Genomic DNA, 25,910 nt, shown 5'->3' on the forward strand with positions numbered 1-25,910 from the left:
TCTTCAGGTGCAGCTTGTGCATATCATATGTCAGGGAGATAGGCATGTGAATATGATATGAGCTGTGAGCTGAGCTAGAGCTAGAGGGACCATGGTTCTAGACTACGCTGATCGAAACTAGAACGTGATATTAGATGCATGTGAAGGTACCTTTAGTCCCGATCTGGAGGGGTGATAGCGATGTTTAGAGTTAGGTGGAGTTTGGAATTCCGTATTCCGTATTCCGTTCCCGGGTTCAATGTATGTATAATGCCATTGTAGCCTAGGATGAGTTGATGGGAGATTCGGCATGTGGACGTCCAATGTGGGATCCTGGATATCACATGAAAATTGTGATAAGAGCTACGGCAAGATAGAGAGACTACAGTAGAAAGTAGAGTATTGTGAAGATTTCATTTTTCTCAACCATATGGCGAGTATTAAGTAGAAGTAAAAGAAGCAACAGGTGTTGAGAAGGGAGTAGAGAGACCACAGGTCTCGAGAGAGGAGAATGACAAAAAGGTCTTCTGACCCATCCAGTAATTTTGAACTTGAAAAGAAAAGCCCCAGAGAGGAGGAAGCAACCAGAAAGTAGCAGAAGCAAAAGTAAAAGCAGAAAAAGAAACGGAAGAAAGATCCCAGGTCTATTTGGAGAGACGCCTCAGTTAAGAAAATCAAGAAAGCAAAACCATCCGACACCGTTTGATGCCCGCAAGCCAGAGTAAAAAATGCACAAGTCTATATCGTTTCGTAGCGCGCATAACAAAAGGCATAAAAGGGGTGCAGAGCAGAGAAGAGATTAGAATCGGTCTGCCAGGTCGCCGCCCGCCACGGAGTTATTGCCGGAGGAGTTCACGGAGGAGAAACCGGCTGTGGGATTCAACATGTCCTGCACTGCGACCTTGGGTACCTGGGGGACGGGTAGCTTGCGCTGTGTGCCGTCAGGTTTTGACATGATGTCTGCAATGGTCGAGCCCATGTGTCCTTGGCTGGGGCTGTAGTAATTGGGGCCCTCGGCTTGGGGTTCCATGGGCGCGAGAGCGGGTGTGTGCTGGAGAGACAAATGGCGGATCGAAGGCAAGTGCAGCTCGCTGGCACCGAGAGGGCGAAGACGGGGCGAGTGTGCAGGGGTTGCCAAGGGAGTGTGGTCAGGAGTGGGGGAAAGAGAGTCGTGAGAGAAAGTAGGAGAAGAGGGAGCAGTGGAGTTAGGCGAGTTGGGACGAGAACGCTTCACACGGTGGCCATATCCATCGTCATCATCGTTGGAATGCGACCGAGTCATGTTCTGGGAGATGGCGTAGGCAGAGAGCGAGGGAAGGCCGCGGCCAGTGCCATGACGAGAGCCGAACATTTGGTGGCCGCGCGAGCCATGGAATCCCATGTGGTCGTCACGCTCGACCTGCGAGGCTGCCGTGGCCAGAAGGTTAATATCCATGCCGGACGAGGCACGCTCGGTGTTGCGCGAGTAGGGTCCCAGATTTGAGCGCATGTGGTTGGCGTAGTTGGAGAACGAGTGAGGCGGCGAGACGTCGGGGGATCCCACCTGCGACACGGGCGCGGAGCGAGTGATGGGCTTGCTGGGTGGAGGCATCATGTTGGCGGCGTTGACCATACCTGCATCCTGGTTTGCAGCAGCCGCAGCAGCTGCAGCCAAGTGCTGGGCCTTGTTACTGCGGCGCGAGTTGGGGTTGTTGTGGATACGCGAGTGACGGGTGAGTTCATCAGAGCGACTGAAGCGCTTTGTGCAGCCGGGGAACTGGCAGGCGTGGGGCTTCTCGCCGGTGTGCGTCCGGATGTGTCTTGTCTGATGCTCCAGGCGGTGGAAAGCACGGTCGCAAAGAGGGCACTTGTACGGCCGGGGCAGATCCTGGCGGACCTCCTCGGTCGCGGGACGAGCACCCTTCATGAGAGGCGGCAGAAGGCTTACAGAGGAAGCCATTGACGAGTTTGAGTCACCGGGAGTCGAGGGAGTTGAGTCTGACGAAGCGTCCGGGTTGAGAAGATTGGAAAATCCTAAATTGGCCGGTGGTGGCATGGAGAGGGACAGATCCCGGAGGTAGATGAAGATGAAGTTGAAGCTGAAGGGGTGAAGGTGGGCGAAAAGTGAAGGGAGAGAAGAATCCGGAGATGACGATCTGGGGAGCAGATGATATAAAGCCAAGGGTGAAATCGGAAGGGAGTGAAAAATTTAGAGAAAACCCCAAAAGGAGTGTGGGGGAAGACTGGGGCAAATTGGGAAAAAGAAAAAGAATAAAATCGGGAAAAATTAGGGGAAATTCAGAATTCGAAAATGAAAATGGAAAAAGAACGTAAAAAAAGAAAAGAAAAGAAAAAAAAAAAAAAACCCAATCGGTAGATCATCTTTCCCGGAGTCACCGTCATCCACAGTATACACTGCCATTTATACACTGATTTCTATTCTACTCTACCTTCCCTTAGCTTCACACTCTCAATATTTAATATATTCAATATGTGTTAATATGGCTCCCGAAACAGGAGGGGAGGATAAAAATTAAATAAAATAGGATTAAATTAAAAGACACTACGTAAGGAATGTGGAGTTGATCTGAAGAACCGTGTGGCGTGAGTGCGTGTCCCTACATCCGGCTATCGCGGGTTCCCTTATTGTATGATCAAATCCAGACCGATGTATATTACGGGATCATCGATGATGTCTATGATTCCATTTACCCCGTATTTAATAGTAAATCACCCGAGATGAACCCGGATAATAATAATAGTAATAATATATGATATATAACCTGGATCCCCTACCAAAGTAGATAGATAAAAGCTGATGAACGCTGATAGGCGCGGATCGTCCAATTATTGATGGCCCTGCAGCCACACAGCCGCAAATTCGCGTATCTCGAGGGATTCCTGGTCCAGATGTGAAGCGGTATGGAGATGTGATATGGACGGAGTATGGGGTCTGGGGCCCGTTTTCTTTCCTTTTTCTGAATCGAGATCCCCACGAGCCTGTCCTCTGTCGTTCCATTGTCCTATTTCCGTAACATAGACAGCACAAGTTCTTCCGAGGCACGGAGGTCCCCCGTCTAGTGATCATCCGGGGTGGGGACCCCAGGGGGTCCCTAGGGGCCAAGGCCAAGGGTGTCGCGCCATCGGGATAACGGGATAAAGAAAGATACGCCCACTCGGCAAGGGAAGATGACTTCCCCATGTGCTGGGGCCGGGGTTTATGGTTGGACGATAACAAGGGGAATGGGGGGCATGGGGAATGGGGAAAGGCGTGGGATGACCTTATCTCGTATAAAAGGGTATATGGGTTAATTCCATATTCAATATTCAATATTTAGTACGGAGTATTCAGCTACGGGGTACTGTATGATAAGTTCGAACTGGCCACATCGCTTGATCCTTGATCCTGCATACAGGGGCCCTCTTAGTGGCAGATCATAAGCATGAAATGGGAACGAAGCCAGTCAGCAACCGGAGCCCCGGTCTAGGTGGGTAACAGACCCAAAAAAACATGCCATGTCGGGCCGGCTGATAAAAGTGGAATATATCCCTAGGAAATGCACGAATCCCGGGCTCTAAATTGGGTTATATACATACTACTGTGTGCTACTGTACGGATATAGCCATCTCTCCACGGGGAATGGCGCAATTGGGGAACCTCCGGATTCGGAAATCTCTAGGAAGCAGGTACCAATTACCCGCTTTTTGCCGATACATTGTACTTTGGCGATGTTATTGGCATATATGTATATGTAGGCATGAAACCACTGTGTTTCAGTTTCAGGTGACGAGTTCACGTCTCTGCTGACATGATAGAGCTGAAAACTATCAAATCGGAATTCAACTTCCGTCATACATTTCACCGGGAATGCTCGTCCTACTTTCCCTTGAAGATCCTCACCCCACTACGGAGTATACCACCATACTATCGCCCCTAGGACGCGGGGGTACACCGGGCTATTGTTCCCATAAAAGAAGCCCATTTTCTGGGCGATTGCCGGCCGATATACCCGACAGTGGCGATCTTTACGTTAACGCTTCCTTCACACACTGGCGTCGTCTACCCCGCAATCCCCGATCTGCAGAGCGTATCGCTGACCTTGATCGTCATGATCGCTATCTCCAGATCAATCCCGATATCGCTGGATCCTCCGTCACGCCATCCGGGGAAGTATGCCATATGCAGCACTGCAGAATTTTCAGATAAACCGCTAGGTCTTGGCTCCGCGTATCGCGGTCCGCTTTACATTCCACTTCTTGGAAATGGGGTTGTTGATCATGCTCCGGTATGCAGGCTGTCGATCTTGACAAAGAGGCCGGGGAGGCCCGTAATTAAGGCAAAGATACGAAAAGGGAAGTAGTATAACACGTAAAAATGAATAAAAGGGAAGAAAATGGAGACCCCGGACTCTGTTATCAGTCCGGAGCCGCTGGCCTGACGATAATCCCCGCACCCCAGATCAAGGGTATAACGTTATCTCTTCACATACTGTGCGGTGTTGCCCCTTGCGATTCGTTAAGTGTCATGACGTGCTCAGCGCCTCAAATAGAAAGACATCGAAAGATTAAGAAAAGGATCGGCCAATTCTCGCTCCGTTTCCAATTGCCCTGCGCCCCGATCAAGAATAGGAAAAAGGAAGTGAAACGTGCTCCAACAGGGCGCCACTAGGCAACCAGGATAAATCCAAAAGATAACCCCTTCAGTATGATTTGAGATACACTTTCGTCTACGTAACATTGACATTATCCTTCTCCTTCCCTAGGTTGGTACAGTATGATCATGGCGTAAAGGTGACATCTAGTCAAGCTTGGCGTGCCTCGATGCGGGGGGGGAAGAGAAATCCGGGGTAGGGGATTAGGGTAAAGTAGGCGCCAATTCCCTTCGGAATGGGAATTTGTTCGGGTCCAGTTACTCTATCCAGTACGGAGTACGGAGTGAAAAAAAGCAGGGTGGGAGATAGGAGGGGTGAAGGTGTAGATTTACGTTTACGTTTACGTTAAATGTTTCGCAGGGAATGTGTAAAGTGCAACCCCAACTTTCTCCAGTGCTCGCTCTCGTATGTGATTACCTAAGATATACCGGCCCGGGATAAATCCGTATCACCACTCACCTTTTAACTATATCCACGCCCTGCCAAGAGAGATCCGCACTCCACAGCTTCTGGAACAATCTTGCGCCAATAATGGCTTGGGATTGTCTCACACTGATATCATTGATGGATGCGGGGCCGTCATTCCGGAGTCTGAGGCTATTGGTGGGATTTGGACTTTTGGTTCGGCGAGAATTCATCCTATCTTGAGGAGACATGTGATATTCTGGGGGGGATAGGGACTATAGACCAGGTGTTCACTTGATTATGGTATGGTGATCTGTGGTCTGTGATACTGTGTAGAAGGGGGGAAGGAGGAGGAGATACGTGTCCAGTTCTCGGTGAAGCGTAACTTTCATGATAAAAAAAAAAAATTTTGACTTGTTCCCACTTTGAGTGATTTATTACTGTTTTTGGTTCCCCATACTCTGCACTCTCCAATTTACGGAGTACTGTGCTACGGAATCATTTTCGATCTACATGTTCCACTCACATGTAGATAGTCAGGTACCGTAGATCAGTGTGACCAGGGGGATTGAATCTAGACCAGGTCAGCTGTAGTACAATGTACATTTACATGTAAGTCAACTTATATCTCGAATTAATACAAACCCATCCATTCATCCATTCAGTTCAAGACAGTAAATTCAGGGGGATAATCCATTTTCCCCCCGATTCACCCGGTCCCAATAACCCCGGAACAAAAAGCTCAGAGAAGCCAAAGCCAGCACTCACGGGAACAATCAACCCGAATCAACAGACTCAAGCACGTGTCCCCAGATCACCCCTTTCCCCCTCCTTCCCCCTCACAAAAGGGTAAAAAAAGCCAGTAAAAGAAACCGGGCACAAAGGCACTAGGAGACTACGGAAATGCCGGAGTCCGCAACCTATAACTTCCCAAACAGGCCATTAAGCGGGAGAGCTCCACGGGCTAAAATTATAGCTTGCGAGAGGTCGTTTCACATGTTCAGTACTAGTGTTGGTGTCAGTTCCTCTTTCCTCTTCTCACATGCACATGCGCTTATCATACCACCGGGGAGGAGGGGACTCGAGTTGGGATTTGGGTTCGGTGGCTGTGGCTTTACAGTAGCTTCAGGTACTAGGTCGGGGCTACGGCTAGCGGGTGGAATGCGCCCATTCCTGCGTGATAGTACAGGTAGTAGCGCCGCCATGCACCCGCATTTCTTGTCCATGTAGTGTACACGTAGTGTAGATTGTACAGTAGTGTAGATTGCACTGTATTGTATATTGGACAGTAATGTAGATTTTACTGTGCATGGGGAAAATTGCGTCATACGCCCATATGGTTTCTCCAGATTGGGGAATGGTGATAAGAGATATCTAGAATGGATGCCATACGCGCTTATATTGCTAGCCTATATGTAATTTATGTGTCCATGTACTTGTGCATGTACTGCACACTGAAGACTGTGAAATGACGACACAACCTACAGCTTGACATCTAGACCATTCTCCTGCAGGTACAGATGGATATACACACTTCTCTGTTCGCAGCAGCTCATAGGGCTGGAGTAAGGAAAGAGGTGCATCGGGTGAACTCGGAACAGTCAGATTGTACCATTATCCCACCTCCTTGCGAGAGGCAGCTTGACCGGGTTGCGGGGCTTAGTGTCGATACTATGGATCCATGATGGGGGCTTTTGCTTAGGATGAGTCAGGAAGGTGGCATGGAGGGGAAATTTCGGGAGGGTCTTGGCTTTTTGCCTTTTAAGGGGGAGGCTAGGCGCTATTCTCGTCTATAGCAATTCAAGGAACGAAGAGTTTTCACGGGGCAAGTACTGTACAGAGTAACAGGAGTCAAAAAAGGGGGTCTCGGTGAAGAGGAAAGAGCGGGAGTCTTCCGGGGGCTTGTTTTTGCGTCTTTTTCTATCCAAGTTTTTTTTTCGCTTTCCCCCTTGCCCCTCCAGCGTTGCCGTGTCCGGAGCCGCGCCGAGTGGTATCGGCGAAATGGCTCTCGGCATCACCGTGCCGAGAGTCGGATTGGTCGTGGTCCTGTTCGGCTTCTCTTTGGTCTCTGTATTCGGGTTGTTTTCCCCATGTTGGAGGCACGTTTTCCTATGGGCCTGGCTGTATGGATTTGTACGAAAATTTCTTTGTATAGAAATCCCTTAGTCCGAGATTCCTCCGAGGTTCGGAAGTGGCCTGACTGGGGTGAAAGTGGTGTGGTCGGATGTTCCTTTCTAGTCTATGCAAGTGATCCCCTAGACCAAGGCACGTTCGTCTTTGTCGCAGGCTACTAATGCTTGTGTGCCTTTGTACCTCGGGATACTTCCCTCATCCTGACCCCTCGGGATTTATTAGGTAAAGAAGAGGAACGTTTTGGCGTACTTTACTCCGCATGTAGCGGTGAAGCCATGTGGAGTCCCGAGTCATGGAGATCAGATAAATTGGCTATCGGGTGAGAATGGCCAGAGTTGGAGTCGCTCAGGTAAACGGAAGAGATATTAGCAGCTGGTTTGTCTGACTTGTCCGGTTTGCTGTGTTTGGCATCTATGACATGTTTGTTATGTTTGATGTATTTGCTCGGTTTGTCTGTTGGAGTAGTGAGGCTGAACGTAAAGATGCATCAGCCTCACGCAGTCACGCAACGAGACAAAAGACATTGAAACTCGCTAGACAGAGACCAAAACATGGACCTACTAACACAGTACTCTTTCTGTCAATCCACACCCAACCCACTAACATAGACACCGATATCTCCCAAACCTCAGGCACAACCTCGGAAGCGGAAATGACGTTTCTGCCATGCCCGGCCGCCTGGAGAAACGAGAATCTCAAGTGTCAAGTCAGAGCTAACAAGTCCATCCACCCAATCTGACACTATACAGCGAGTCCCTACATGATTCACTCCCATTTCCAACCCTCCCACCACTCTCCCAACCATTAACCACAACCCTTCTTCCAATACCCTTCCAGCCTCGAGCTCCGGCACGCAATGGCTCCCCCGCGCCAGCGAACCACGGCTATAGTCGACGACTCGAGGTCCGAAGCCTCCAGCGGCACGAGAGAATACAAGAATCCCCCTAAGAGCCGTAGACCGGCAGCAGCAGCCAAGGATAAGGCTTCTGTGACTAGCGCGCCGGTCGATCAGATCGTGGATGATCAGCCTAGGGTATGTCGCCTCCGTCTCTGTCTCAATCGCTCCTTAACCACAACCCACAAAACCAAGAATCAACAACCAAAAACCTTTGACTGTGATCTAACACTACAATCTTAGCTCCCCTGGTCCGACCTCCCCCTCGAAATCCTCCACTCATACCGCCACGTCCACAAGCTGCCAACCCCAAGCGCCTTCGCAAGCGACTACTCGCGCACCATCCTTTCACAGGGTATCGGTCTCCGCTCGCCGACTTCCATCGCTGCCCGCCGCGCTCAATCGTCCTCCTCTTCTTCCCGCAATCACAGCCATACCCACAACCACGGCCATAGCCACCGGCACGGCCGCAATGGCGAGTCTGCTGACTCGCTTCGTCGCATTGTCGGTCAGGATCGTGTGAGCAAGGATCAGTTTGCGCTGGTTGTTCGTAGACACTTTAATAGTGCTGGTTTGTCGGAGCAGGAGACTATTGCGCGTTTCTTGTATACTGTGCGTGAGGAGAGGAGGGGAAGGCAGTTTCGGTTGCGGTTTCAGCCGTAGAGCGGGCTTTTTTCCGGTTCGGATGAGGATGACCATTCGAATGAGGATGGATTCAGTCCTTTACTTCGGTTTGATTCTTGTTGTCGGGGTTGGGAGTTAGGCTGGGATCTTGTCTTGCTTTTGTCGGGACTTGATTTTTTGGACTAGCTGTCTGGTGCTTCGCCATCCTGGTTGATGGTGTACTGGATATACTTTCGGTTTGCCCTTGAGGCGACGATCTATCTTTCCTTCCCTTCCCCTTTCTTGTTCTTATACTAAGATACCCATTGGCGTTTGGTGTGTTTTGTTGGTTGGTTCGTTCCCTCCTCTTACTATGTACACTTTTGCATATCATATAACCCGTGTTTGAGACACTGCCATAGCTTATATTATATCTTTATTATATCTTTCTGGCGATTCAGTATTTTCCCTTCTACTCTTGTTCCTTGTGGGTACCTTTTACTACCTGCCTGTTTAATGTAGGTAAAGTGGTGAAGTCCGTTCGTCAAGAATATATCCCGGCCAATCATCTTCATCTAACACAAGTTTACAGTAACCAAAAATCGCCATTATGACCAAAAACGAATAACAGTCAATAAATATTAATATCCAAACTATGACATCAAGCCAGGAATATCACTGCATAGATGGGTACCTGACCGAGACTTGCAGCAACGAAACGTTAAATCAAAGAGCCCATAGAATTGATATTCACACCTACTGAATAGTATATATTTCATTCATCATGTACATAACAGCATGAAATCTCCCTCTAACAGGAAAGAAGAAAATCAAAAAAAAGACAGAAACATCCAATACGGAAGAAAAAGGACACAAGAGCCCCCAGACCGAACCGAAGGTATTGAACGTCAATAGGTAAACAAGTGAAAGTCCTCGGAATAACAAAAGATAAAGTTAAAGGGATCAAACGCCGAGATATATGCCTTCCTCCCATTGGTCCGTTTTGATTGATCCGATCCGTCCTATCCAATCTAATCCATGATAATGAGGACCATGCCCTGGCAGTAAAGTAAGGTAGTACTGTACTTATTTCCAGGCGTTCAGACCAGCCCATGGATCGCCTCCGGTATCGGGCTGTGGCTGGGACTGCGAGGGAGCCTTGTGGTGGCCGTATGGTCTGGCCTGTGCATAGCCACCTGGACCAGACGGGTAGGAACTGCCAGAGGAGGAAGGGTAAGAAGTCTGCTGGGGACGCGGAGGAGGCGGGGGTGGGATGTAGCCATGAGGTGCCATGTAGTGCGAGGGCTGGGCGCCAGCAGTGGGAGGGGCGGGTGTGCTGGAATTGGAGTAGCCCCCGTATGGGACGGGGGTTTGGGAGAAGAATTGCTGGTTTGGGGGTGGGGACACGGGGGTCTGGTAGGGGTACGCCATGGGGTTGTAGCCTTCGGATAGCGGGGCTGCTGCGCCTTGCTGGAAGTGCTGGGCTGGTTGGTAAGAGGCTCCCTGGCTGGTCATGTATTGCCCGTAGGGTGCAGGCGAGTGAGAGAGGGGCCCGCCGTGCTGTTGGGTGGGTGGGTAGCGGGGGGACATCTTTGGGGAGGGTCCGGTTCCATAGGCTGGGGTTTGCACAGGTGGAGGGGGTGATTTGACATTGGAAGGAGGTCCCGATGCTGCGGATGGTGAAGTTGATGAGGTCTTGGGCTCCGTGGATAGACGTTCCATCAGCTGGCGCAGTTTCTCTCGTTCGCGCTCTTCTTGCTCGGAGACTCCGCCGGCCTTGTCGCGTTCGATCTGGCTTAGAAGCTGGGCGCCTTCTGACCGGCGGTTGTTAAGGAAAGTCTCGACATTCTTGCGAAGGCTGTCTACGTTTTCGGTCATCTCCTTGTAGAAGGTTCGTGCTTGAGCAATGCCCGACGAAAGACCATTGTAAGCTTCGTACACCTTCTTGTATCGAGCCATCACGGAGTTACGCTGCCGCGTTATAGACTCATACTTCGACTGCTCTCCTTGGACTCGCTTGTCCTGGAGAAGATCACCGTAAATCTTGGTAAGTTCCTTCATTAAAGAAGATTGCTTGTGGTTCGCCTGAAGAAGTCGATTCTGATGCGGCCGGAACTTTTCGAGCTCGGCATCGAAGAGTTGGCTCTCCTGCCCAGTAATCGACTTCTTATTTAGGATGAGGACGTTCGAAATATCATCAGTGTGAACCTGCCGAGACAGTCAGAAAATAGTTGGGAATGGATACGCTGGAATGCTCACCTTATCTTTCAGGTCCTTAAGGACCTGGGACCGCTCTCGCTTTACGAGGTTTAGTTTCTTCAGAATTTCTTCCACCTTGGCAATCTGTTCAGCAACAGAGGCACCACCTTCCTCATACACATCATCCAGGAGACTACCTTCTGCTGGACTAGTGACACCATTCTTGCCCTTGCTATGTTTCGAACCAGCCTTGATCAAGCCTCGCTGGAAGAGCACATCGGCCTCATCTGTTTCTCCCGCAGACCGCATCTCATCGAAATCGGTCTCGTATTGACGCAAAGTGGAAGAAAGCTGCGAATCACTGGCGCTGGCTTCATTGATCGTATCCCGATATGTGCGGACATCCCCGCGGAGGGTGGTATTCAGTCGAGCGCTGGGCTGCTGGCTCCAATCGGCCCCATACTTGGACCGCATCTTCTCACATACGCTTTCCTCCAGGTCAAGCTGCTTGGAGCACTGGTCCAATTGTGATAGCACTTCAGCCTTGCGATCTTGTAGATCGTCAAATGCTCTGTGAAATGGCTTGTGACCAGCAAGCTCTGAGCACCAGCGGCGGAACTCCTCGTCTACTGACATTTCCTGGTTCATGCCTCCCTTTAAGATATTGAGACTCCCAGGTAACTTCAAATAGTCCAGGCTAGCGGCCATCTCGCCATTGGCGGTTTCGACCTTTTCTGTTTCGGCACGAATTAATTTGGCCTTTTCTTCATCATACAGACTGGCAGTTTCAGTGACAGACATAGGCACCAGCTTCTGGAAGATGTCGGGCCCAATGATTCGCTGAATATCCTGCCCTTGATACAATTCGCTGACAGGAATGGCTTTGGCCGCAGGAAGCTTCGCAACTGCTGAGAGTCCAGCCTCATTTGGAACCGGCTGGTGATAGATGAAGTCATTGTCCTTGATCATAGTGGCAAGCTGGGCCTGCACGTTTGTTTGATTATGCTTGATGAGGTCCACCAGAGCGGGTCCTGACTCCGCTGTTAAATTGGAGGTCACCGGAGCTGTAGAGGGGAATGACTTTGCCCAACTCAGAGCAGTGGCAGATTGCTTATCAGCCATCTGAAGACGAGCAATCGCAACTCCATGTGACCCGCTCTCGCTGTCCGCAACCGCCTGATAGTAGGACGCAACTGATCCCATGTGCGCAGCCTTGGCCTGTACAACAATCGACCACACCTTGTCGAACACGTTCTTGCCAACAAAGTCTTGCATGGTTTCCGCTCCCTGTGAGTAGAGGTATGCTGCCTGTCCAGCCAATTTAGCCAAGAACCCAGGCTTTTTCCCATCTGCCACCTGCTTCTCGAAAAACACCTCTTGGGCTTGTGCGAGCGTGACATGGATCAATGTTTTGACGGTGTCCCGATTAAGGTCGGTCGACGGCGCATGCAAGAAATTCTCATTTATGTAGGTAAACATTCCGGCGGAAGCTTGGAAGGAATGGTAAGCAGTCTTCACGCCAGTATCGTCGGCCCGGTTCTGGTTGGCAGCATGGCAGGACAGGACAGCGGAGATATTGAAGATAATGGATGCCTTCTCGTAGGCCAGGGAGTATTGAGACGTAGGTTTGTGAGTGAAAGCATCGTACCTAGAAGATAAAGTTGTTAGCGGTATTCTATATGTAGGAGGGAACGCCCTACCATGTGAACGAGATCTTGATGTGATTCTCATCGACGGGAAACCTGAGGTCCAACAGCTCCAGTTGACCATAATACCGGTACAACAGATCGCGACCGGTAGCGCTGTCCTTCCCTGCACCTCTCATATCCTGGCGAAGCCGGTTGAGAGTCACACATTCTTGACTGTATCGTTCAGGGTCCTCGCCATATGTCTGTCGGATGTAATCCTTGAGGGGCTGGATCCAATCGATCTCGTTGGTCTGCTTCAGCGGACACGAAAGCATCGGCGACTGAACCATTGTCGGACGGTTGTCAGGAGCGATGTGCTCCCATCTAACTAACTAGGATCTGTAAGAGAGAAAACGCGAGGGTAAGGGGTGGCCTAAAGCTCCGTGTCTGAGGGGTTCGGAGTCGAGGCTGTGGGGTAAGGAAGACGGAAAGTCGGCGCCTGATGGATCCTGTTTCAATGACGTCGATTGGTCTTCAGTCTTTGAAGAGTATCTGAAGGTACATGAAATGTGAAGATTGTAAAAGAACAGGGTTGCCTGGAATGTTGGAGGAGAGAAAGGTGGGATGTGATATCCGTGTCTTGATGGGCGGCAAGCAAGTCACCATACATATCTACTCATCTATACTCGAAACATCACAACACAACGTCTACCGTTTACAAAGCATGTTAACCTATTACAGTGGAGGGAAGAGCTTCATAACCACCTAAAACTTGATAATAATACAGTATTCTGCCCCAAGACCCCCTTGGCAGAACAGGTCCCCAATATCGCCGGCGCTATGACATGGGTGAGGTAAATACAAACGGATATAGAGTACATGATTTACATATTCAGCTCGATTTCTTCGAGTCGTCCTTGGCATCGGTCTTGCCATCCTTGCTCTTGGTGTCTTTGTCCTTGGTATCCTTCTTTTTGGCCTCATAGTTCTCGCCCGTAAGTCGGTGCCAGACAGACTTCAGGAAGCCTTCGTTTTCGGAACTCGATGAGGAGCTGGCAGAGGTCAGTAAAGGTGAATGTTGCATAGATGAATTGTGTCTTACCTCTCCTTATCGGCGCTGAAGTTCATTGTCCGCTTCGCGGTCTTGTCGTTCATCTCATCTGCAAGGACTTCCAGGATGGTTCGCTGGTTGCCGGTCAAGTACTTCGGCATTGCTACCTTAAACTCAACCTTGAGATCACCGTTAGGTGTGAAGCCGCGTACCCGAGCACCCAGCTTCTTCATGCCCATCCCAGACAGGGTAATTCGGTCACCAGTACCAGTACCCGTGGCGACCTTAACCTTGACCTCGCTCTCGAGGGTTGGGATGGTCACCTCACCGCCAAGAATGGCAGTGGTGAGAGGAATGGAAGCGGTGTAGAGAATATCAGATCCAGAGCGGCTGAATCGAGAGTCCGGAGCGACTCGAATGGAGACGTAGAGATCACCGGGCTTGGTCCGGGCTCCAGAGGGAACAGCCGATCCAGTGGGGGGTCTATCGCCTTCACCAGTCACCCGCAGACGCATGCCATCTTCAACACCCCCGGGGATGTCGACCTTGATGGTCTTGCGTTCCCTGACAACACCGTTTCCGTTACAGGAACGGCACTCAGACCCACGAGGGGCGGACATACCAGCGCCGCCACAAGCATCGCAAGTAGCCGCAACCTGGAAGCCTCCCTGCATGAGATGGACACGGGTACCGGTACCGTTGCACTGCCGACATTGGGACCGCTTGGTTCCTTCCTTCAACCCGTCACCTTTACAGGTTCCACACTCAGTCAAAGGCGTGATAACAATGTCCTGGGAAGTGCCCTTGGCGGCATCCATAAACGAGATGTTGGTCTGGACCTCAATATCTTCACCAACCAGGATCTGTTCCTGGAAAGGGTTGCCCCGGCCCCGCGGCCCACGACGCGCTCCTCCAGTGAACGCGCCAAATAGATCCTCGAAGTTGATGTCACCGGTGAACCCTCCGCCAAAGCCACCTCCACCGAAACCACCACCAAAGCCATGGAATCCTCCTGCGCCGGCGAATGGGTTGCCGCCACTTGGGTCAAATCCGCCGTTCTGATCAAAGGCTGCCGAGCCAAATCGGTCATAGTTCTCTCGCTTTTTGGCGTCGGACAACAATTCGTAGGCCGTTTGAGCCTCAGAGAACTTGTCCTTCGCTTGAGGGTCCTTGTTGGTATCCGGATGATATTTCTTGGCTAGGCCGTAGTAGGCCTTTTTGATATCGCCGGCAGATGCTTTTTTGTCAACGCCGAGGACTTTGTAGGGATCGGCAACGGCCAAAAGGGGAGAAGTAGTGTGGAAAGTCTGTAGAGATGGGTATTGTTAGCGATGATTTCTTATAGAACCTTGTGACGGTATAGAATCTTATGACGACTTACCCGAGCGGAAATCACCAAGGAATCCTTTCTTTTGCAGACACCCTCCCGCAGACGTCTAGCCGGGGAAGCGGACGCAGTAGCATGGTAATATCTGCTTTGAGTTGAAGATCGCACACTGCTATTGGAGGTCTGGTTCGAGCATTGTCGCTGGGTTCGCAACAGACGCGCGGGGAGAGCCGCGGCCTTGGGGAATGCCGTAGAAGAATTCATGGATAGTAATAGCCGGACAGCGGTTGGCTATACCAGAGGTAAACGATGCGAATAAAAAGAAATTCAAAATGAAGGACAGTAACAGTAAGGAAAATAGTCGAGCCAATGATCTCTAACTCATTACTCTCCTGTTCACAGAAGCTTCGAGTTCTTCGGCAGAGAGAAGTTTATCGGAAAAACGTGATGCCGGGACGATGATGAAAGAGCTGCTTACCGAAGCAATTGGGGTGCTCCGACTACGGAATTCCAGCTTCCACTCTCCACCTTTTCTATTTCCCATTCCTTTAAGAGCTGTGTGCTACGGGCTGTTCACAGTTCTCTATACTCTTTCAACTACTTTCCTGCCCGCCCCTTCATCGCATAATCCAGGAGCATGCTCCGCGGCCAGACCCTCCCCTGGAGAGCTGCGCTCCACCAAACGCCTCGACCTCTCCTCCGACGCCCATTTCTTGCTTCTCCGAGATACAATGCAAGGTTCCGATCAGCACTAGCTTCGGCCCGCCTCGGTCACTCCATCCCCTCGACTTCCCGCGCTTTCTCTGTAAGCTCCATTCGGCGGCGAGAGAAACCCCCACCAGAGGACCCGAAGGACGAACCGGAAGAGCAGGAGAATAGCCAGGATGATAAAAGCACAGAACGGGCTCCGGAGCCACGGCGGAAAGCATCTGACTCAGGGAAGAACGTCTCTTCTGCAGACCAGGCAGGCTCCACTCGGAGAAAAGACCGGTCATCCGATAAAGAGCAACGCGCGGTAGAGGAGGAAGGAAAGAAAGAAGCCAGCGCATCAGATGGAAAAGGAGATTCGAATAATACACCTTCGCCTATCCCGCAGAGTGATGGCTCAGCCGAGTCGAAACCCAGCGGCGCAAGCAGTGGAGGTAATAGCGGAAACGACGACAGCGGCAAGAAGGGGAAGAAGGGATCTGGCGAAAAGGCTCTACAAAAACCAGCAGTGCCGGACGTTTATCCCCAAGTGATGGCAATTCCTATTGCGAAGCGCCCGTTGTTCCCCGGATTCTATAAAGCTATCACCATCCGCGACCCGAATGTCGCCACTGCGATTCAGGACATGATGAAACGGGGTCAGCCCTATGTCGGAGCATTCTTATTCAAGGATGACAACGCCGATGGCGATGTGATTGAGAAGATGGATGATGTTTACGACACCGGTGTCTTCGCTCAAATCACAGCCGCATACCCTCTCCGCGGGGAGGCTAGCGGTGTGACGGCAGTTCTATACCCTCATCGCCGTATCAAAATCTCATCCTTACTTCCTCCTACCGAGACTACGAAGGGTACCCCACCCACACCTGAAGACAAGACTACCGAAAAGCGAGGCGATGTCGTGGCCAGCTTCGAGGAGGGAACTCCTGAGCCAGCTCCCAAAGACCTCTACGAACCCACATCTTTCTTGCGGAAACACCCTGTTAGCTTGGTCAATGTGGAAAACTTGGTTGAGGAGCCGTTCGATAAGAAGAACGGCATAATTCGTGCGGTGACTAGTGAAATTGTCAACGTATGCAAGGAGATCGCCACCTTGAATCCGTTGTTCCGTGATCAGATTTCAGCGTTCTACACTGATCAGTTCCCCGGAAACTTGAGCGATGAACCGGCTAAATTGGCCGACTTTGCCGCTGCCGTTTCCGCTGGTGAGCTGCATGAAATGCAGGAAGTTCTCGAGACAATGAACATTGAGGAACGTCTTCCCAAGGCCCTTGTTGTCCTGAAGAAGGAATTGATGAACGCTCAACTACAGTCTAAGATCACCAAGGATGTCGAAGCCAAGATCCAGAAGCGCCAGCGCGAGTACTGGCTAATGGAACAAATGAAGGGCATCAAGAGAGAGCTTGGAATCGAATCCGACGGAAAAGACAAGCTGGTTGAGAAGTTCAAGGAGAAGGCCGAGAAGCTTGCCATGCCCGAGGCTGTCAAGAAGGTCTTTGATGAGGAGATCAACAAGCTGGCCCACCTTGAGCCTGCCGCATCTGAGTTCAACGTCACCCGTAACTACCTGGACTGGCTCACTCAGATCCCTTGGGGACAGAAGAGCGTGGAAAACTTTGGAATTAAGAACGCCACAACTGTTCTGGACGAGGATCACTACGGTCTGAAGGATGTGAAAGATCGTATCCTTGAGTTCATCGCTGTTGGCAAGCTTCGTGGAACTGTTGAAGGAAAGATCCTTTGCCTTGTTGGTCCTCCCGGTGTTGGAAAGACTAGTATCGGAAAGTCAGTGGCTCGTGCTCTGAACAGACAATACTACCGCTTCTCTGTGGGTGGTTTGACAGATGTCGCAGAGATCAAGGGTCACCGACGGACCTACGTGGGTGCCTTGCCTGGACGCATTATTCAAGCGCTGAAGAAATGTCAAACCGAGAACCCTCTGATCCTCATCGACGAGGTGGACAAAATTGGCCGTGGCCACCAGGGCGATCCATCCTCTGCTCTGCTTGAGCTCCTCGACCCCGAACAGAACAATTCATTCTTGGACCACTATATGGATGTCCCAGTGGACCTGTCCAAGGTTCTTTTCGTCTGCACTGCCAACGTTACCGACACCATCCCTCGGCCATTGCTGGACCGAATGGAACTCATTGAACTGTCTGGATATGTGGCGGACGAGAAAATGGCGATTGCCGAGAAGTACTTGGCACCCGCCGCTCGGGAGCTGACAGGTCTAAAGGATGTCGACGTGAACCTTGAGAAGGAAGCTATCGAGGAGTTGATCAAGTCATACTGCCGTGAAAGCGGTGTTCGCAACTTGAAGAAGCAAATCGAAAAGGTCTACCGCAAGGCAGCATTCAAGATCGTCCAAGATTTGGGTGAGGATGTCATGTCAGAGGAGGCGGCCCTGACCGACGAGGGCAAGGCTGCTGCCGAGGAGTCAAAGGAGCACGACCCGGCTGATCCTGCTCAGGCTCCCCTTGAGCCGGAGAAGTCGACCACAGAGATCCCTCGGCATGCCCTTAAGGTTCCCGACAGTGTCCATCTCAGTATCGGCAAGGGAACATTGAAGGACTATGTCGGACCGGCAGTCTTCACCGCCGATCGCCTATACGACAAGTTCCCCCTGGTGTCACCATGGGTCTCGCCTGGACCAGCATGGGTGGAGCGGCCCTGTACGTTGAATGCATCCTGGAGAACGCGTTGACACACAAATCGCGACCCGGACTCGAAATCACCGGTAACCTGCAAAACGTCATGAAAGAGTCTACACACATTGCATACTCGTTTGCCAAGTCTGTTATGGCTCGGAAATTCCCCGAGAACCAGTTCTTTGAGAAGGCCAAGGTTCACTTGCACTGCCCCGAAGGAGCTGTCCCTAAGGATGGTAAGTAAATTGTTCTCACCTCTCATTTTGTGTTCTTCGATTGCTCACCATCAACAGGTCCCTCTGCTGGTATCACTATGGCAAGCGCCTTGCTGTCTTTGGCTCTGAACCACTCTCTTGAGCCCACCGTTGCCATGACCGGAGAATTGACCGTCACCGGTAAAGTTCTCCGTATTGGAGGGTTGAGGGAAAAGACTGTGGCCGCTCGTCGGGCCGGTGCCACAAAGATCCTCTTCCCAGCAGACAACACATCCGACTGGCTCGAGCTACCTGAAGTGAGTCACTGAACTGCCCCATCTGGGAATGATTGACGCTAACCACATTCCCCCAGAACATCAAGGAGGGTATCGAAGGCCACCCAGTAAACTGGTACTCGGAGGTGTTTGACATCCTCTTCCCCGGTCTTGATCAAGAGGCCGCCCGCACAGTCTGGCAAAAGGCCCTGGCCAAGCCAGAGAAGGAAAGCCGGAACACAGATGACGAGTAAAGCGCTACTTGATTACCTTAGTTTTGGTTCCCTTTGGGTCCTGTCGTATATACCTGTTGTTTTACTTTGTATAGCTTTTGTGTGATTTACGGGAAGTGTATATGGCGTCTTTCAGTGTCTTCCGACACGGAATGCATGGTCAGGAGTTAAGGGACTTTTACCTAGACCTTTTATTTCCATGAGATGTACGGACTAGAGAGAGCCAAAAACGATTACTCCACTCAACATATGAATTAGGTCTATAAATTGGCCGTGTAGAGACTGTGCTATACTTTATCACTAGCACACTATACTCTTTGTTGTATGATCTAGAAGTATGCATAACGCTAAGAGCAAATTTTAATACGAGAGTAATATTTAGGTGAACTACGTTACGGATACAGGAATTACTTTAAGATATCACAATATTCTCCAGAATGCATGGTCAAGAGTCAAGGGACTTTTACTTAGACCTTTTATTTCCATGAAGTGTATGAACTAGAGAGAACTGAAAGAACGATTACTCCACTTAACATAGTGAACCAGACCTTGAAATTGGCCGTGAGAGGTTCAGCTGACCTCTACCCTTTAATAGTGTTCGGGTTGATTGTTTCATAAATACAAGAAATACTCAAACAGTGATGGTGTTCTGCAGGTGCTCGACCTAGTCGTGGAATCCCTTCCTCCATATCGTGCGTGAGGTGAATATGCCGCTTGACAGCTGACTCCGATAGGATTGATATGGATGCTCCTATTTTGGAGATCTTGGAAATTGCGAAGGGGGACCATATGCCCGCGGATAATTCTGAGGGTTTCGTGGATGATGTCGAATATTATGTTCTTGGATATTTCGCTATGGAAGCAGAGGGCTGTGCACAAAGATTAAACCAGAGCTGTTGTTAAATGCTATTAAGGAGGGCGTTTGATCAAGAAGATAAATACAGAGCGCACTGCAGCAGAATTTGGACCTGCAGATCTTCTGAGGGTAGGTTTAGATCTATTATATTGAATGCGATGCATGTATACAGCCACAGGCAAGTAGGCTGATAACAATATTGAATATTCACTACGAACCGACAGAAGCTAGGCTCGTCATTCTTCTTAACATCTGATGCAATCGTGTAGCTCGTTTGCTATGGTATCTAGGGTACCCGAAAAAAAATAAAGATACACAAACAAACGCCGAGAGAACTCATGGGTCACCAAAATGATAAGCCGCGGGACTTCCAACTCCCTAATCCTCCAATATCTCAATCTCTATGCAGACTTATTCTTGCTTCCGTCTCTCCTGAATAACCTCAGCAGCCCAAGCTTGAATCTCGGGCAACCGAATGCGAGAGGCAACATGAGTGAACTCGGTAAGATCAACCTCGTTCGAGCGCTCATACTCAACCATCTGCAAGAGCAGCTCCATCTTGTCGATATCGTGGACAAAGTGGGCCTCGAGAGTCTGATCCTCCTCGTATTCCTCGAACACGCTCTTGATGTCCTGGCCTGACAATGTGCCTCCAGGGACCTTGCCAAGGAGAGTCGTAGTGATGTATTCCATGACGGAGGCCTCGCGACGAGCCTTCTCGGCCTTGGTGATGTGATAGTCGACCGGGGTGATATCTCCGACGAGCGCCTCTGCCATATCGTGGATCAAGGCCATCTTGGTGCAGCGTGGAATGTCGAGTTTAGCTGACAGGGAAGGCGGTGCCAACATCGTCATGATCGACATGCGGTACATGTGGTCGGAGATAGATTCGCCATTGATGCCAAAGCGACGCCAGCCTTCGCGCTTGGTGGTCTTGAGGCGCTCGACCAGGTGGAAGAAGGGAACGGGGGATGTCGAGTTCTCCTCCAGCGGGTGGGGGAGGGTAGATAGGACTGCAACAGAAGGTCAACTTTGAAGGATCACAAAGGGGAAACTCCAAGACTCACCGGACTGGGGAGTCCAGGAAGAGTTATCGGAGCCCATGACTATGCGAAATGAAAGAAAATGAAAGAGTGACTGACAGAGAAAGAAAGAAAGCAAGAAAAGAAGACGATGAATGCGGGACTGATAGGCAGTGCAAACAGATGCAAACTCCCCTTATCTGTGTTTACTCTCGTCCCTCAAACATCCCCGATTCATCAATGGCTGCAACAAGGCTGAACAGGCCAAAACCCCTGGACTGGCTGGGTCCGTCGCATCAAGATGTCTTTATTCGCAATTTGAAGTTGTTACAATTGGACCAACGCGAGGACTGGCCCGGTATTTCCATCCGCTCGCTGTCGGCGTCATCGCAGAACCAACGGCAACGGATCCGCTTGATAGAATGGGCTTTATACTACCTCTTCGCTATCTGGGATTCAGAAGGGACCCAAAATGTACACATACCAGATATCAGCCTGTGAACCCTGCTGATATATGATACAGAAACTGCGTCCCTTCTTTCCTCCGCTAGAACCCCTACAGTCTGTCAACCTCCGCGCGGCCTTATTCCGGTGCTTGGGTGAATTGAAGAAAAATGGCGATCTTGGACGAGAGATAATCCTGCGCAAATCTATGTTAGATGACTGCAAAGGTGAGAAATTCGACGAGCTGCTCGCTGGCTTCTCTACGACCGTACTCCGCAAATGTGTCGCCGCCTCCGCAGACGAGAAGGCCTGGAGCTCCGCCATGAAATTGTCGACCGCTACGGCAATGACACCAAACAATTATCAGAATTTGCTACCGCTCATTCTTGCCCATCAGGTTTCTTTGGGTGCCGGGGAAGCACGGCGTGCTCGGGTTCAAGGTGCTTATGATCGGTTCTCGGAGCTACTGGACAACAAAAAGATTGAGCTGGCTGAACGCGCCAATAAAGAACAGCAGAGTAAATGGAATGTGCAAAGTGACCCTGAAAGTCTGGCGCGCGAACTTCAAGCAAATTGGCTTGGCAGCGAGGAATGGGCCACTGCTCTGCTTAAAGGCGGATCACAAAGCAGCTCCGATGTTTTCCTGGAGCTTCCTTTCCCAGAGGCCTTGTCGCGGGCAACTGATCCAGCTGTGAATGGCCTCGGGAGTGATTTGAAACATGACCTGGTTGTTGATCTGACCTCACGGGTATTACTGCAACGAAGTCGACTGTGCAAGTGGCACGAATACAACAACTCTCTTTCAAGAGAAAGAGGCACCGATATCAACGCAGCGAGTAAAACCTCTCCCAATGAGAATCGGCTACTGTTCCGAGACCACCAGTCTCTCACCGTTGCCAGTATATCCAAATCTGTACGCCAGCCAGGGGATAGGGAGCGGACGCTGAAAGGAGCAGATCAATCACTGCTTTCATCTGTAAATGAAGCCCTCGCTCGCATCAACGGCAAATCCCGTTCCAATCGTGAGGATCCTACGTTCGAGGTAGAACCGAGTTACGAACGCCGATTGGAAGCTTCGTTGGATGTTACAGAATCGCCAATAATGGCAGACAACTACCCTGTTGGTCACCCAGCAGACCTGGCTGCCTCGGAAGCATCATACACACCTCCAGAGCCTGAACCAAAACCCGAATCAGAATCAATTCAACCGACTCCAACCGTCCGCCTCTCCCCAGACATCCCCTCTTCACCAGAGCACAAGCCAGACCCGGAGCCAATCAAACGCTCCCACACTTTAGTCGAACGCACGCGCAAATCAATGTCTCTCCTCCCACCAGGACACGAACCACAAGTTCGGCCACGCCAGCGTCGCGGACCTCGCCCCTCCTACCCAGTCAACCAATTCGTGACTCCGCGAAAACCCTCTGCGCACTCGACTCGCTCAATAGACGAGCGTTCCCGCGCTTCCACACCACAGGATCAGCTCTTTGAGGAGGATGCCGAGTACGCTAGTGTGTTCAAGTCACGGCCGCGCGTAGCGCTTAGTCCTATCTCTTCACCGGCGGTTCATGTCAGCCCCTCTTTTGAGGACGAGAGCTTTGTTCTAGATGATGAGGATGACGACTATGATGATGTTGCGGAGTGGGGGGCTATCGATTCGCCTTTGGCTGCTGTGCGGTCGAGGGGTTGAGGTTGGGTTTCGTGTAGTATGATGAATGACTTCTTTCGGGATTGGATATAGATCTGAACTCGATGTATTTAATGGATAGAATAGCACAAAAGTAGATTTTTAGTGCCTATGTCTGATACTCTGGACAATTCTGTCTAACCCTAACATATAAACGCCTGTCCCGTCCTCATTCGTGCATACATGATTGTGATAAAAATACAAGATAGTCATGAGAGATAGCCTTCTCCACAGTCAACGTCGCACAGTTCGTCGCGTGGGACGAGGTGTGTATTCGGACGCTGCATCTTCGCCGCTGTCGTCGTTGTCATCATGCTCCTCGTTATCTGAAGCTGAAGGAATAGAAATGGGTGGTGAAGATCGTTCCGACGCACGATCACTATCAAAGTCAACATGAGTCTGAGATGGATCAGCTCGTGTCTGCTGCTCATGATGTTCCACAATCAACCCATCGTCAGCATCGTCTTCGCCAGGAAGAAGAAAGCCACCACCATAATCCATCGGATCATGCTCAGACTCCTGATCATGATGATCACCCTCCTCTCCTTCTTCCTCATTCTCCTCCTCATCCTCCTTCTTCCTTTTCTTCAAAACAAAAGGATTATGTGCATCCCTCTCCCTCCCAGCCTCAGGATCCCCACCCCCATACTCCTCCCGAACCCTCTCCATAATCCTCAACCCAAACAAAAACTTCCGCCAAGTTTGCAAAATCCTCTTCTCAGCCTTAAGCTCCTCCCTCTTCCGTTTCTCAGCAGCATCAGCCCTCCACGCATCCCGAAGCAACTCCTCATTCTCCTCGGCAATAACAACGCCCTGAATAACAGGCACAGCCATCTTCGACCCAAACTCAAAGCCTGTAACAGCCTCCGCATAATCAATTCCTAATTTCTTGCAGATCCGCACGGTCCCCGGTAACGGCACATGCGCCGCACCACGCGGGACCATACTCGGCACGAAACAGTCAATGTTCCCATAATCGTTCTTGGGAATATGCCCATCTTCAATGGGCGGTGGGATGATGTACTCTGTTTGATCGCGCGCGTACAGTCCCTGGAGGGGTTTCTCGCCTGTTTCGCGCTGCATTTCGTCGACTTCGCGTTTGCGGAGGAGGGTCACGGCCCGGATGGGGACGCGCTTTAGGGGTACTGCTCCTGGGAGGGTCTGGCGGCCTTCTTTGTGCCAGCTTTCGGCGGAGAGGCATTTGACCACGTCTGCGCGCCTGAAGACTGGTTCTTCTTTGGCGCGGGCACCTTTGCCGGCGATGAATGTGCGGACTGGTTCGGAGCCCGGTTTGAGGGCTTCTTCGCGGCGGAGAAAGCGCTCCAGGACAAATTCTGTTGAGGTGCGGAGGCTTTGGAGGGTATCGTGGGTTGGAGCTGCTTTTTTCCTTTCTGGTTGGTTGCGTTGGAGATCGCGTTCGTCTTCGAGTTCGTCTACCGCTGTTCGTTTCTCTCGTGGTCTTTGGTAGCCGCGCATTACCATTCCGAACCAGTCGAAGGCGATGTATTGACCTCGCAGGCCAGGTAGGGGGATCTTTTCTAGAGGTATTCTGAAACCCTTGGTTTTGCTTGGCCAGGTGCGCTTTCGGAGGTATCGTGTGGTGACTTCTTTCGCCGTGCCATCTGCTGAGTGAGCGACGACGTAGCATATCACTTGTTTCGCCCGTTCGGCTTTTGCGCCTCGCGGTTCAAATGAGGCTTGCAGGTCGGCTGTTGGTGCCACCGGGTTTGATAGCACCAGTGGATCTACCGAGATAATAGCGTTCGTTATGGGCGACGCAACCTCTGTCCAATAGACCGGGAAGGGCAAATCCTTGTCAAATTGCTTGCGTTTGGTCTTGTCATTGGCTGGTGTCTGATCTTCCGCTTCACCTGTGTCGGGCTCCGATTCCGGCTCTTCTTCTTTCTCCGGTCCTTTCTTCTCTGGCTCTTTGGGCGATGTGTAGACCTCGTTTTTGGTCCAGCCAAAGCCCAGCGGTTGGAGACTACCCACAAGCCTGCCCTCAATATCTAAAGCCCGAACAAGAGCCGTGAAAAGCTGCGCACCGACATCCCGCGAGCCTTGCATGCGCTCAGCTGTAGCGCGAAACTCGTCGAGATTAGCGATGCGCTCGCCATGGCGCTCCGGAACATGTTCCTCCTCGCGGAAGTCAGAAATGACAGTTTCAAGCTCCGAGACTGGCCGGTATCCATACTTGCGCAATCCTGGAGCAGTAATACGAAACTGCTTCCTCCAGTACGCAACCAGGACCTTGATCAGCGTGATTATCGGATCACCCCGACTCATATCCGGCTGACCAGGTTCCAGCCGCTCCGAGTCTGCGCTCCAATCCTTGTTCTTCTGGGCCTTTTTGCCCTTTTTCTTGCTCTTCGGTGGTTCAGGTTTAGGCTCTGGAAGTTCCAGCCCAGATGCAATGCGCCATTTCTTTACTTCCTTGTGTATCCCTTCTGGTAGCTTCTTGCGTAGGATATCATGGACCTTGGAATCGTTGATCCAGGCATTGCGAATCGCATTGTGGAACAGCAAGCACTGGACATGCATGCAATGCGTCTGGACACGTATATGGCGCTCAATCTTACTCGGCCCTTTCTTGCCATCCAGTAAGTCTGCCGGGTGTGTCTCGTTCTTATCAAAGGTCAATTCCAAATCGCGTAGTTCCGGAGCTGCGGTGGCGGGGGTTGTTGCGCTCGTAGTATTTGTGTCGATAGCATCCTCCCAATCAATGTCATCCTCGTCGGATTCCTCTTTAGCCTTGATAAGCCCGTCCGGGGCGTCGCTCAGAGACGAGTCGGAATCTGAATCGGAGTCCGACAGGTGGAACGGCGCTTCATCGGGCCGGGCCTGGCGCTTGGCCGGGGGCGGGTCCTCGGAGGAGATGCGCTTGCGGGGGACGAACGGTGGCATGCGAAGTGTGAAGGTATTCAAATGATGGTGGTGGTCGCCGAATGTCGGAGTTAGGAGATGAGCGAAGGAGATTCCGTCATCGCCG

The 25,910-nt window shown here is 51.0% G+C and overlaps 9 protein-coding genes across 9 annotated transcripts; 4 read left to right on the forward strand and 5 right to left on the reverse strand.

Moving 5' to 3' along the window:
- Nucleotides 1-778: 778 nt before the first annotated feature.
- N7446_000234 (C2H2-type zinc finger protein) lies at nt 779-2,014 on the reverse strand (the record flags this gene model as incomplete). The annotated part of the gene is made up of 1 exon (XM_058509001.1): nt 779-2,014. The coding sequence occupies one exon, from the start codon at nt 2,012-2,014 to the stop codon at nt 779-781; it is 1,236 nt and encodes a 411-aa protein (XP_058377980.1).
- Nucleotides 2,015-8,004: 5,990 nt separating this feature from the next.
- On the forward strand, nt 8,005-8,706 carry N7446_000235 (uncharacterized protein; the record flags this gene model as incomplete). Its single annotated transcript, XM_058509002.1, has 2 exons — nt 8,005-8,181; nt 8,287-8,706. 2 exons carry the CDS (start codon nt 8,005-8,007, stop codon nt 8,704-8,706), a joined length of 597 nt encoding a protein of 198 aa, XP_058377981.1.
- A 1,026-nt stretch (nt 8,707-9,732) lies between these two features.
- On the reverse strand, nt 9,733-12,823 carry bro1 (putative signal transduction protein BroA; the record flags this gene model as incomplete). Its single annotated transcript, XM_058509003.1, has 3 exons — nt 9,733-10,854; nt 10,906-12,493; nt 12,546-12,823. 3 exons carry the CDS (start codon nt 12,821-12,823, stop codon nt 9,733-9,735), a joined length of 2,988 nt encoding a protein of 995 aa, XP_058377982.1.
- A 542-nt stretch (nt 12,824-13,365) lies between these two features.
- Nucleotides 13,366-15,115, reverse strand: N7446_000237 (putative mitochondrial DnaJ chaperone (Mdj1); the record flags this gene model as incomplete). Its single annotated transcript, XM_058509004.1, has 3 exons — nt 13,366-13,525; nt 13,576-14,831; nt 14,906-15,115. The coding sequence occupies 3 exons, from the start codon at nt 15,113-15,115 to the stop codon at nt 13,366-13,368; spliced, it is 1,626 nt and encodes a 541-aa protein (XP_058377983.1).
- A 373-nt stretch (nt 15,116-15,488) lies between these two features.
- N7446_000238 (uncharacterized protein) lies at nt 15,489-18,266 on the forward strand (the record flags this gene model as incomplete). Its single annotated transcript, XM_058509005.1, has 1 exon — nt 15,489-18,266. The coding sequence occupies one exon, from the start codon at nt 15,489-15,491 to the stop codon at nt 18,264-18,266; it is 2,778 nt and encodes a 925-aa protein (XP_058377984.1).
- N7446_000239 (uncharacterized protein) lies at nt 18,197-18,933 on the forward strand (the record flags this gene model as incomplete). Its single annotated transcript, XM_058509006.1, has 3 exons — nt 18,197-18,446; nt 18,504-18,721; nt 18,778-18,933. 3 exons carry the CDS (start codon nt 18,197-18,199, stop codon nt 18,931-18,933), a joined length of 624 nt encoding a protein of 207 aa, XP_058377985.1.
- Nucleotides 18,934-20,037: 1,104 nt separating this feature from the next.
- Nucleotides 20,038-20,904, reverse strand: N7446_000240 (HD domain-containing protein). Its single transcript, XM_058509007.1, has 2 exons — nt 20,836-20,904; nt 20,038-20,781 (listed from the first exon to the last, which is right to left on the reverse strand). Exons 1-2 carry the CDS (start codon nt 20,870-20,872, stop codon nt 20,180-20,182), a joined length of 639 nt encoding a protein of 212 aa, XP_058377986.1. The 5' UTR covers nt 20,873-20,904; the 3' UTR covers nt 20,038-20,179.
- Nucleotides 20,905-21,030: 126 nt separating this feature from the next.
- On the forward strand, nt 21,031-22,924 carry N7446_000241 (uncharacterized protein; the record flags this gene model as incomplete). The annotated part of the gene is made up of 2 exons (XM_058509008.1): nt 21,031-21,264; nt 21,314-22,924. 2 exons carry the CDS (start codon nt 21,031-21,033, stop codon nt 22,922-22,924), a joined length of 1,845 nt encoding a protein of 614 aa, XP_058377987.1.
- Nucleotides 22,925-23,155: 231 nt separating this feature from the next.
- On the reverse strand, nt 23,156-25,825 carry N7446_000242 (Rad4 family protein; the record flags this gene model as incomplete). The annotated part of the gene is made up of 1 exon (XM_058509009.1): nt 23,156-25,825. The coding sequence occupies one exon, from the start codon at nt 25,823-25,825 to the stop codon at nt 23,156-23,158; it is 2,670 nt and encodes an 889-aa protein (XP_058377988.1).
- Between the last annotated feature and the right edge of the window lie 85 nt (nt 25,826-25,910).

The sequence above is a fragment of the Penicillium canescens genome, assembly GCF_028828765.1.
Source record: "Penicillium canescens strain IBT 15451 chromosome Unknown utg000001l_segment0_segment0, whole genome shotgun sequence".
Classification (NCBI taxonomy): domain Eukaryota; kingdom Fungi; phylum Ascomycota; class Eurotiomycetes; order Eurotiales; family Aspergillaceae; genus Penicillium; species Penicillium canescens.

Excerpts from the sequence above, each read along its gene's own strand:
- N7446_000240 (XM_058509007.1), bottom strand. The coding sequence starts at position 20,872 with ATGGGCTCCGATAACTCTTCCTGGACTCCCCAGTCCG. Across the intron at positions 20,782-20,835 it reads TTCCTGGACTCCCCAGTCCG|TCCTATCTACCCTCCCCCAC; the intron begins GTGAGTCTTGGA and ends CTTCTGTTGCAG.